General features: G+C 36.9%; 1 protein-coding gene across 2 annotated transcripts in view; it reads left to right on the plus strand.

Moving 5' to 3' along the window:
* The window catches only part of greb1l (GREB1 like retinoic acid receptor coactivator), a 61565-nt gene that overhangs the window by 35182 nt on the left and 14151 nt on the right, over window positions 1-12232 (plus strand). For both annotated transcript variants that reach the window (XM_065268066.2, XM_065268059.2), the window contains exons 7-21: window positions 482-604; window positions 1263-1379; window positions 3340-3480; window positions 3616-3741; window positions 4280-4420; window positions 4918-5103; window positions 5725-6027; window positions 6357-6485; window positions 7730-7864; window positions 8355-8552; window positions 8686-8866; window positions 9034-9223; window positions 10909-11045; window positions 11253-11592; window positions 11685-11800. In XM_065268066.2, coding sequence (XP_065124138.1) covers window positions 482-604; window positions 1263-1379; window positions 3340-3480; window positions 3616-3741; window positions 4280-4420; window positions 4918-5103; window positions 5725-6027; window positions 6357-6485; window positions 7730-7864; window positions 8355-8552; window positions 8686-8866; window positions 9034-9223; window positions 10909-11045; window positions 11253-11592; window positions 11685-11800 — 2563 coding nt within the window. The remainder of the gene's footprint in view (window positions 1-481; window positions 605-1262; window positions 1380-3339; window positions 3481-3615; window positions 3742-4279; window positions 4421-4917; window positions 5104-5724; window positions 6028-6356; window positions 6486-7729; window positions 7865-8354; window positions 8553-8685; window positions 8867-9033; window positions 9224-10908; window positions 11046-11252; window positions 11593-11684; window positions 11801-12232) is intronic.

Raw genomic sequence — 12232 nt, forward strand, 5'->3', positions numbered from 1 at the left:
TGTATTAATTAATCTAAGTTGAGGTAAGAACATAGTAAAATATTGAAAAACAATGGTGGTGTTTCCTTTAACCAATTTACATTACATTTGATATTTAACTTTATGTTTAATATTGAATAATAAAAAAATAATTTTAAATAATAAAAAATAATATATAATGATACAAAATGTATTCTTTATATTTATTTGTACTATTGTTGTTATTTTTTATTTTTACTTTTTAAAAAAATCTCCAGTTTTGTAGGTTGCACTCCTAGTTCATAGAAAGCAAACATGAAATATAATAATTTACAAGCATTATTATCCTATAATAATAAGAATACTGGGACTCCATCCCAATGATAAAAAGCTCATAGTGGCCGTTGTTTGTCACCAAAATATCATACACCCTTACCTATAAAACTGTTCCCTGAATCTCTTTGAATTGACAGAGACAGATGCTTCGCTTACATTAATCATCTCATTTTCTTTACATTTGCAGATTGTAAGACAAGGCCGTTCTCAAGCAGTGCTGCTTCATCCAAACCAAGTTCCTCTTCCTCACTAAGCAGCAAGGAAAATGGGGACACAAATGGCCATAGCCCTTCTTTATTCCCTCTCTCAGGTGTGTGAGGATAAAATACAGTATCCCTAATAAATATTTAAAAATAAAGTCCTGCACAAACCTCTTTAGGTTAGGAGTTTGCATGTTATCTTATCTTTCTCATGCAGTTTAAATCATCTTCTTTATTAAAGTCTGAACCGTATAATTGATCTGTATAAACATATGTATAGTTTCACACATGCTGTTTATATTCATCTTCTCTTATTTCTGGTCAGCCCTGCAATGCACAGAGGTCATGTGCTATTCTGGGGGAGGGTTATATGGGGGTAGGGTGTAAAATCTGGGGTTAAAGAGGGGGGAAAGGCTACTCAGCATTTGGTGACATCTGGCTGGAGGCCACAGTGTGTTTACCCAACAGTGTTTGGTGAAAGAAAGCAAGTCATTGTCTCATTTATCCTCACAGCACCGTTCAGTGAGCGAGGCAGCTGGCCGTTAGTGACCATAACAGTCTTACAATACAAAAAGTCTATTAGGTTTTTTTAAATGAGGGCTTATTATTGTCATTTGATCTCTTGCATTAAATATGCAATAGTATGATACACCTAAAACAGCATGAAAGTAAAATAAAGCTGCATTCATAAGCATCTTTTCTTATATTTATAACAACTTTGCATAAAACAAAACAGCATTTATAACCGGTTTGGTTTTTAATCCACAGACTCTCCTCCAGCTCGCATTCCATCCAGTTCATCCTCAGGGATTTTTGGAACACCAGATCTGGGCTTCCTCAAACCACTGAACACACCGACCCACGGGACCAAAACTTTACCGATTGGTACGGAAATGTTTTTTAGCACCATTGATTGCCCATAATACTCCGGTTTACATGCCATATATCATTGTGTATGGAAGTCATCTAATTGTTTTGCATGTACACACATTTTGCCTGTAGTTTAAAAATTGATAAATTCATAGAATCTTTGGTGTTTGCTACAGCATTCATCACTATTATCATTTTTCTTACCTAGGTTGTGTAACCTGCACCATTTGGGCTCTGAGATTTTCTTATCTGGTAGATAAAAATTAGCAAAAAAAATTGGGATCAGGGATGCATATACATTTTTGTACCAATACCGATATTCTATTACTTACCGTGAGCGGGACACCTAAGTTTACTTCAGTGTTTTTTATGTAAATGTTAATCTATCACGACAAACTATATATTGTTGAAAAGGTCTAAGAATGTAGTTTTCATATTTCAAAACGTTTTAGCAGTAATAAATAATGCAGTAACTGTAATTTATTCATTTAGGCCAAAGTATTCAGCAAACCAACACAAACCTCAGTTTTTTTTATAATTTTATGTATTAAAAATAATAATATATTGCATTTTTTTATTTATTAAAACAAATGTAAATATGTGTATAAGTATATATATATATACTTTATAATATATATATATTTTGGGCTTCTAGCCCAAAAAAATTCTGGAATTGTTTTTGTCCAAGTTTTTTATTTATTTACAATATTCACATTGCTTGAATTTTGATGGGTTATTTTTTTAATTGCCAGGATATTATTGACCCTGATCATAGCCGTTGTTTTTTTTAACAATCGGACGATGTCCAAAAATTTCCTTTTATCTGCCAAGACGAGACGACTATAGGCCAATACATCGGTGCATCCCTAAAAAGATCATACAGGAAAAACTGAGTCATGTATAAACACCAGAATATTAAAGATGCTTAGATGGGTTTTTAGATTACTAAATAGAAACTCAGAACACCATAGCAACCAAACAGTTAAATGCTTTAAACCATCATAACGACAAGTACCAATTCATAGCTAGAATATATATCTAGTAGTCAGTATTAAGTTTATAATGAAAAGGCATGTGCACATTCATCCGTGTTCAACAGCTACCCAAATATGGTCACGTGATGGCTGAGATATTGCTTCGTTGCTTTTGTTGTTTATTTTTCTCCAGCCAAAGCACAGAATGAATCTCTTCTCTGAAGGTCATTTAGATTGGCAGCGTACACATCGCAACCCCTGTACACCCTTATGCAAACAAACACATGTTCGTTTACTCAAATGCTTACTCAGAGTCATCAGTATAAGAGACGAGATCCTGTATTAAGGGTTTTATGGTCACCCCACACATTTGTAATTTGCGAGTGATTGATGTGTAACACGTACGTGTCCTATTTATGTATGCGTCAGGAATATTAGATGTGAAAGTGGCCCAGCGGTTCATTATCAATGCGCCATCAGTTAAAGGAAATCAATAAGCTTTGCTCCACAGACCCTATTCTCCTTCAGAAATGAGAGCGAATGCATGCCTTCCTATTGAATTTGTGTGTGTTTGTGTGTAAACCTTTGCGTGGTTTGATACAAGAAAGTGGACATTAGCCATTGATGTGCAAAACATGACACCCCTCAGGGCAAATTTAGTCTGAAACTGTATCAATACATATACACATGTAACATATTTATTTCATATTTTGCATTTCTAGTATCAAGACTCTTTGAATATTAGTGCAGTTTAAGCAAGTATCAGCTATTTCTATTGCTCATACTTTGGTGAATTTTATGATAGGAACGAATTATATAACGAGAAAACATAACCAATAGACTTAAATCTAAATAAGATGTGTCATCACCAGAATATTAGTGAGCCACCACCCAAAGCATCCTTAACAACCACATAAGAAAATGTAAAATCCATTGTCAAGTGTATTGTATAACATAGTACATTAACTGAAATATAAAAAAGTTTATATTTGTTTTTTTAGTTCCCACAGCCCTGCGAGTTAACGGTTTGACTAATGGTTTAAGTTTGGACGGACGGTCCAATCTACTGAGCCCCCCTCATACAAACCCACTCGGCACACCTAGTCATGGTTATCGGACCACAGAACCAGGGGACAGCCCAGGTAAGCATTAAACTGACCAATCACAGTGCTGCTTAGTTAAAGGTCAAATTTTTTTTTTATTTTAAAGATCTTATAAGATGCTAAATAATCATAATTGTTAAAATATAATGTTTCTTCTTGCATTTTCTCTTTTAGCATCCTCTGCTATGACATCAGGTCCACCCAAAAAGCGTCACCGCAGCTGGCACCCCACCACTCTAGTGCCCGTCCCAGCCACGGCTGTCCCTGTGCCAGCCATCCGGCCGCTAACGTGCAGCTCAGGTGGGTGTGATGTCATCGTGCTCAGTCGTTATTTGATCACTGTTCATTTTGTCGCCTGCTGTTTGTCCATGCATTGACTTTATCCGGGCGGTGGTCTGTTTATGCGTGTCCCTGAGCGGAAGAGCATGAATTTGATTATCTGCACTTTTGTGTTTAACAAGGACAAGGGGACATGTCATATTGCATCAACAAGGATGATTTATTCATTGTTTCTATAGAAATAAGGGTGAGAGGTCATGTCTTAAGTTGTTTGGTGTCAGATTGGAGGGTTTATGCTTTTAAAAGAGATGAAGGTTTGGAGATTAGGGATCCTTGGAGATTCCTTTGTTATCCTGTAGCTTAGTTACCTTTTATTAAGGATTAATTAAGGTATCAGGTTAACAAAGGCAGAGAATATGAGAGACTGCAGGGATTCATTTAAACTACAGTACAAATAGATTTCCACATAAGCTTGATAGCATATAGTGCTGTATGTGTTTTAACCTATTAGTTTCCAGTATAAATGTAAATAAATAAAAAATGTGCATTTTCCTTTTAGGTTCTTTGTTGGCCCTGTCCAGTCAACAGCCTCCGACAGTGTCAGGGGTCATACAGCCCCAGCCAATCACAGCAGGAGAAACTGTCATCATCCCTGACAACCTTCTGAACACTTCTGGGGTCCGGCCAGTTCTTCTTATTGGTCAGTAATTCATTTCCATAACATTCATTCAACTGTAAAGCCATGCATGAAGCTTGGTTACTTGATACATGTATATGTAATGTATGATAGGGCACCTCTGTCAAAAAATTGTATAATGATATTAACCAAATGTTCTCGCCATGTATTATACATTCATCAAATACTTTCACTTTAAATTGTCTTAATCCATTCAGAAATAAAGTCTAATGGCAGAGTCTAATAAACGCACTTAGTGGGTTTTGCATCAGAGCTCTTCAGATATGTATCCATAGGGCTAGATGACTATTTTTTATGGTTTGTAATCTAGCGGTTCACAGCAAAAGAAAAATCCAGTGGTCTGTATAATTCGATTTTTCACATCCAGGTCAAACTCACAACAACAAGCTCATCAGTACAGGATATAAACTCATCTCACATGTCACACCATCTTTAACCTTGATAAGTGTTTGCATGTGCGTGAACTCAACAGACCCCTTTTGTTTGAACTTCCTCTTCAGGTCAAGGCACTTTACCGTACTTTTTTGGCAATGTGGGCGATCTGGTTGTGAGCCCCCTGCTGGTGAGCTGCTATAAGGGCAGGGAGCTGAATGAGAAGACACTCGCCAGTCTGGGCATGTCAGCCAGCCAGTTACTCACAACTGAGACTATGATACTTCTTACACTGCAGTACCTTGCTCGATTGGGTAAATAATACCAGTATGCTTTTGGATCATGAATTGCACGGACCTGTATCATGACACTCTTTATTTTGTCTAATGTTTATCTAATAATGCTGGTAAGTATTGCATGGTACAAATGATGTTTTATTGACAATAACAGTTTGCTATTTAATGTATACAGTGGTTTTAGTAGTTTTTATTATGGCTGTTAATTGCTGATGCCATATTGTATGTATGAGTTTGTGGTACATTTTCATGTATTTTCATTTCATTTTTGAAAGCTTTCACATCCAGACATTGTCAAAACTATTCGTGTTTACAATGATTTGTGAAAATAATAAAAAATGCTGCATTGTGCTTGCATGGCCTGTAGTTGGTGTCACATACTGCATGCAAATGGAATAACTGTTTTTTTTTTGGGGGGGGGGGGGGGTGGAGAGACAATAACAATATTGTTTTTAAAACTTTTTAAAAGTTTGCATTGTCAGGGCCCAAAAATGACTTTGTGCATAAAAAGTTTGTAGTTTTTAGTTGAAAACTGTTGTCGTGCAAGGCAAACTTTTTAAAAGAGATCGAGGAAATTATTTTTGCCTGGCAGCCAAAAAGACCTCAGACATTTAAACCCCCATTTTGTCTTTGTTTTAGGTACAGAGCAGATCCCACTTCGGGAGGAATTCGAGCAGATTGTTTTGAAGGCCATGCTGTGTGGGCCGATAGGGCCGCCCGTGTCTCCTGCACAGCTGCCCTGGTTGGCTCGAATGGAGGCCAGTGTTTCGGGGGGCAGCGTTCAGGTGCTGGTTACCCACGGCTCTCTCGGGGAGGGCATCTCCGAGTCCCTGCGCTCGCTGAGCGAAACTCCACCACAGCAACAACAGTGTCTGCCCAACTACGTACTCATTATCTGCACCTCCAAAAGCGGAGCTAATGAGTTTTGTGTGCTAGTGCTGGGTAAGGGCTCGTACTTACAGAGATATTTCTGTTAAGGGTCAGTCTTTAAATGTTCTGCTTCTTATCAGACTGAGAAAAGAGATTTTGTTTGCAATTAGCCAACAGTGATTTTAAAGGACTTTTTAGTACTGGGAAAAGATTTTTTTAAAGTTACAATAACATGTTTGCATGTACAACAAATCATAGATAAGTAATATTTAAAAAGGTTAACAAATCAAAACAGTTTGCGCACTAAAAAAAGATGAAAAGCCTGTAGATTACACTAATTGTGGATGTGTGTTTACTGGGCAAATATATAGTTGTATGAACCTGTGCTATTTTTTTTTAAGGTAAATATCAATCCCGAGCCTTGGCTGAAAGCATGCTTACTACCAATGAGTTTCTGAAGGAGATCAGTTATGAGCTCATCACAGGGAAAGTCAGTGTTCTCGCCTCTCACTTCCAAAGCACCTCATTAGGTGAGTGAGTCTCAACATAACCGTCCATTTGTGAAGCTGGATCACAAAATCAGTCAATTTTATAAAAAGCCGAATAAAGAAGCTTTCTGTGGCCGAAAAACAACTATTTGAAAATCTGGAATATGAGGGTGCAAAAAATCTGAATATTAAGAAAATCGCCTTTAAAGGGACACTCCACTTTTTTTTAAATATGCAAATTTTTCAGCTCCCCTAGAGTTAAACATTTGATTTGTACTGTTTTGGAATCCATTCAGCTGATCTCCGGGTCTGGCGCTACCACTTTTAGCATAGCTTAGCATACTTCATTGAATCTGATTAGACCATTAGCATCGCGCTCAAAAATGACCAAAGAGTTTCGATATTTTTTCTATTTAAAACTTGACTCTTTTGTAGTTACATTGTGTACTTAGACCGACGGAAAATAAAGAGTTGAGATTTTCTAGGCAGATATGGTTAGGAACTATACTCTCATTCTGGGGTAATAATCAAGGACTTTGCTGCTGTGACATGGCTGCAGCAGGCGTAGTGATATTACCCACTGCCCGAAAATAGTCCTCTTGATTACTTTTAATAGCAGAGGACTATTTTCAGGCGCTGGAAAAATATTGAAACTCTTTGGTTATTTTTTAGCATGATGCTAATGGTCTAATAAGATTCAATGGATTATGCTAAGCTATGCTAAAAATGCTAGCGCCAGACCCGGAGATCAGCTGAATGGATTCCAAAACAGTAAAAATCATGTTTAACTCTAGGGGAGCTGGAAAATGAGCATATTTTCAAAAAAAGTGGAGTGTCCCTTTAAAGTTTTCCAAGTGAAGTCATTAGCAACACATATTACTAATGATAATACATTTTTTATATATATTTAATATAGAAAATTTGGAAAATATTTTCATGGAACAGGATCTTACCTTAATATTTAATATTTTGCCATAAAAAATAGATAATTTTGACTCAAGCAATGTATTGTTGGCTATTGCTACAATGATACACGTGCTACTTATACGTGTCACATTGATTCTTTACATTATTCTTTAAGATGTTTGTATCATACATCTTGTTTAAGTATGTTTTCTCATAGTAATTCTAGTCTATCATTATCTTCTGTGTTCCTTTCCCTTTATTTTAAAATTGGTACAATTTTATAAATACGTTATTTATTTTCCTTGATTATTTGAGTCAAATGAAATACTGGCGAAAGATACACTTGATGCCAGCTTTTTAAATCGATTGTAATGCTCCAGGTGACAACTTGGACAAACAGCTTGTTCGGTATCAACGCAAACGCAAAGACCGGGTGGTTCAGCCTTTTCAGGGACATCTCACTGAGTACATCCACTCCCAAGAAGCTGCTGCTATGATACCAGAATCAGGTCCAGGTGAGCATATGTCTTTAATGTTGTCATTTCTGTCTGGCTCTTAAAGGGCACATTTTATGCAAAAAATCCATTTTACAAGGTGTTTGGACATAAATGTGTGTTGGCAGTGTGTGAACTCCTCCTTTTTTAATCCCTATTAAACCAAAGCGTCTCATTAGACACGCTGTTTTGATTCTCTTGTTAATGTGATGTCACACTGAAAAAGCCCTGCCCACAACCACTGACTGACTGGTTAACTTTCCTTAAAAGCTTTTCTAAAAGTGTTTGTTAGCAGGTTGTAGCAATAACGCTGCTAAAGAGGTACACATATGAAAACAGCACAATTTTGGACATGCTATAACAATGATCTGTGGACTATTTTGAGCTAAAACTTCACCAAAACATTCTAGGCACACCTCAGACTTATAGTACATCTTGTAAAAATGGGTAAAATCATTGGGTGAAACTGTTTACCTCAAGTAATTCTGATCTGTGTGTGTGTGTGTTACAGATGTACTCAGCGATAGCTTTCAGATATACCCTCCACAGTTGAGCGTGGCACGCAGCCTTCTGTCACAGGTGTGCGCTATTGCCGACTCGGGCAGCCAGAGCTTGGATCTGGGACGCTTTTGCAAAGTAGACTTTCTGATCTTGGTCCCACCCTCCCATGTGCTGGTGCACCAAACAGTCCAGCGCATACGACAATCAGGTAAAAATAAAACACTACAGTGGATGTTTAAGATAAATGTATTGATTTGACCAAAGCTGTTAATTTAAACATCTTGTTCATAAGAGTCCTCGTAATGATGTTCTTCATGTTCTCGTCCCCTTGTCTTTGATAGGTGTCTTGATAGATCTCGGTATAGAGGACGCGCCATTAGCCCAACAGAAATCTGACAAGTACGTTGTGCGTCTGGATGCGGAGGTACACTCAAAAATGGAGGCGTTTATGAAGAAAGTCAAGCAGAATCCTTACACACTCTTCGTCCTTATTCACGACAACTCACACGTCGACCTGACCAGGTAACACAGTTACAAGAACAAAATTAAATGCATTTGATCCCTACTAATTTGCAACAATTATTTAACATTAGATTAGAAAATATTTAAATGTAAATTATAAATATATAGGATCTATATATAAAAAATATCACTAGTAGCAGACTTCTAATGCTCACTTTTTCATTTAGTGCCCTGTCAGGGTCCGTCTGTCACGGGGAACTGCAGGGATTGGCAGACCGGGTGGTGAACTGTCCAGAGGTCCTGGAAGCAATAAACCTGCTGGTCCTGCAGGTCAGCTGTTTTCCCTTCACCCTGCAGAGCCGGCAGTCGCGCATCAGTACCCAGAACGAAGTGCACTGGCCCGACACTCAGACCCTGGTGAGTTTCACTGACCCACCAAGATACATACAAGTTACAGGCATTTGTGGAGGAGAGATAAGACTTAACAACCTGTGCAAGCAGGTAGTATAGATACTGTATGTACACATGTGTTGTTTGTTTTTTGTTTGTTTTATTAATAGAAATTGTTTAGTTATTTTTGCTGAATATTTTGGTGTGTTTATAAAGGGTCTGAATAGTTGCACCTTTCAAAGCACCTGAAAATATAATTAGATGATAAAAATATCATATAAGGGTCAATGATGTGACTTTAATTATTTTGTGTCTGTATGGATAAGTTAAATGTAAAAGGGTTAAAAATTCAAAATAGGTTTGCAGATTTCTTGCACACCAAGTCTAAAATTTCTGGTTTTATTTCATTTTGAAAGAATATTTGGGGGATAATTGCAAAAATGTCAATATGGTGTAACTAGTATTTTTTTTTAATTTAAAATATAAGTATATTCATAAAAAATGTGGAATAAAATATAATCATCTAGTTTAGTGTAATATGATTTTTTCACTTACATTTTTAGATAATTTTTCAAAGATTATTTAAAAAACAGAGCTGTTTTCAGCATATGTCAGGACAAATATAAAAAACATTAAAATGTACATTTAGAAATAACTAATAAAATTATATTTAAAATGATTTTTTTATGATTATGCTTACATCCCATCAATGTGAATAAAATATTTAATATTTTTAATTCTTTGGTACAATTGGCGGTTACACCATTTAACATTTTCAGTTCCATTCAGTCTTAACGTTCATAAAAATGGTGCAAATGTTACTTTTATTTCATAAAATTAACATAAATACACTGTGCATTGAAATAAACCTGATGCATGCTTTTAAAACAAGTTTAAAAAAAATTTAATTTCTGATCTTGCCAAACCACTTTTTTTCCACACAAATACCTGTCATCTATTGCATGGGTCTTCAACAGGGGGTCCGGTGCCCCTTGGGGGAGACAACAGGGGTTCTCAAATATTTTTTGTTAAATAATTAGTTAAATTAGGCATTAAACAAAAATTCTTATATAGGTTAATAATAACCCGAAACATGATTAAAATGAAGAGCATAAAGTTCTGACATTAAAATGTATTCAGTAACAATGTTATGTAGTACGTTACCAATATGTGACTGTATATACCAAGTGATTACTTTAAAATCTTTGTAACGTAACCATCATAACAAAGTACAGTATATAAATCCAGTATTAATTTGATTAATGTACTGGGGGTCCCTACTCCTCTCTATCAATTTAGGGGTCCTTGCCGTGATTAAGATTGAAGACCTCGGATCTATGATATTAATTGACTAAATTAAAATATATATACAGCTTTTGTAGATTACAATCTTTTTATGAGGATTATAAAACTTGCCAAGTGTTTTGTTCTGTATGTATTCTAAATATGTAATCCTTTTCATGTTTTCTCTTTAATCTAACGCTTTTTTGAAACAATACAACATTGTAAAAAAAGCTATATACAAATAAATATGAAATTTACTGAATTTTGTGCTTTTGTTTTTTTGTTTACATTCCAGTAAGTGTATGAGCTACATACAGCAGTGTTTTAATATTTTTTCAAGAGATTTCCTTTGAATTCAAAGCATCAGGGATTGATCTCGCATTAAAATATTGTTTCTTACATTAAAGTTTGTTTCCATGTTTCAACAGCAGGGTGAAGCTTCTCCTAAAGATTTGGTCTACTTTGGGTTAAAGGATTACAGTCAGTCACTGCAGTGGGGGGTTGCGAGTCCAATTCTCCGATGTGATGACGCATTTGAGCGGATGGTCAAAACCCTTCTGGAGAGGTCAGTTTATGCTCACACTGCATTGCTTACATACTGAATGTATTGTATGCACGCCATACAATTAAATTACCAATTGGCTTCCTTAACACTTTCTGGCACTTAGTAACCCCTAAGCATATCTGTGGTTGGTTACTGTCTAAATTGGCAGTTCCTGCTGGTAGTCAAATAAGCACCTATCTCTCATTGACTCTTTCTTGTTGCTTTCAGGCACCCACACCTGCACAGTATGGTGATCCGCAGCTACCTGCTCATTCAGCAGTACACTGAGGCTCTGATGGCCCTCACGGCAGCCCCCTCACTGCGGGACCACGTGACCCCTCAGACCCTCGCCATGGTGGAGGATCTGCTGAGCGTGCCCGGTCGCAGCAGGCACGGGTGCGGCCACATGCTGCTGGTGCGCGTGCCATCGCTGCAGCTGGCACGTCTGGCACAGGAGCGGCTAGAGGAGGCCCGGGACAAGCTGGGATTGCAGTACCGATTTGCTGTGCTGCTGGGCAGCCCCGCTGCTGAAATCAACCTACCTGTCCACTTCTGTGCCCGCCTGCGGGTAAGAGTAACCTCACTAGAGAGCTGTAAGAGGTTTATTGTGTAACCTGCCCATTATATTAAGCACCGATGGTACATCTGTGCGAATTTTAGGCTTGGCGGGGCTGTAAAAATGAAGAGTGGGTCCCACACACATATGAAGATCTGGAGGGACTTCCGTGCATTGTCATCCTCACTGGAAAAGATCCTCTAGGAGAGAGCTTCCCAAGGTACTGCGTGCTTACTGTGTCATCTTATGCTTTGATAAACCTAACCCTGAAATTGTTTACTTACTTTTTTCTCTCAAAATTGTGTAGAAATAATAAAATAAATTTTAATTGCAAAATGATTCAAATAGAATATTAAAAGGAATAGTTAAATTAAACTTAAAAATTTAAATTCTGTCATTATTTTCTCATCCTCATGTTGTACAAAATGTTTTGTGATGAACACAAAAGAAGATATTTTGAGAAATGATGGTAAGCACACAGCTGATGGTAACCATTGACTTCCATAGTAGGAAAAACAAATATGATGAAATTCAATGGATATTGTCAACTATGTGCTTACCATCATTTATTAAAATATCTCCATCATGTATCACAATACTTCCATAATATTTATTTTCCTACTATGGAAGTCAATGGTTATGGCAGCTGTGT

Source organism: Paramisgurnus dabryanus, chromosome 6 (assembly GCF_030506205.2).
Source record: "Paramisgurnus dabryanus chromosome 6, PD_genome_1.1, whole genome shotgun sequence".
Classification (NCBI taxonomy): domain Eukaryota; kingdom Metazoa; phylum Chordata; class Actinopteri; order Cypriniformes; family Cobitidae; genus Paramisgurnus; species Paramisgurnus dabryanus.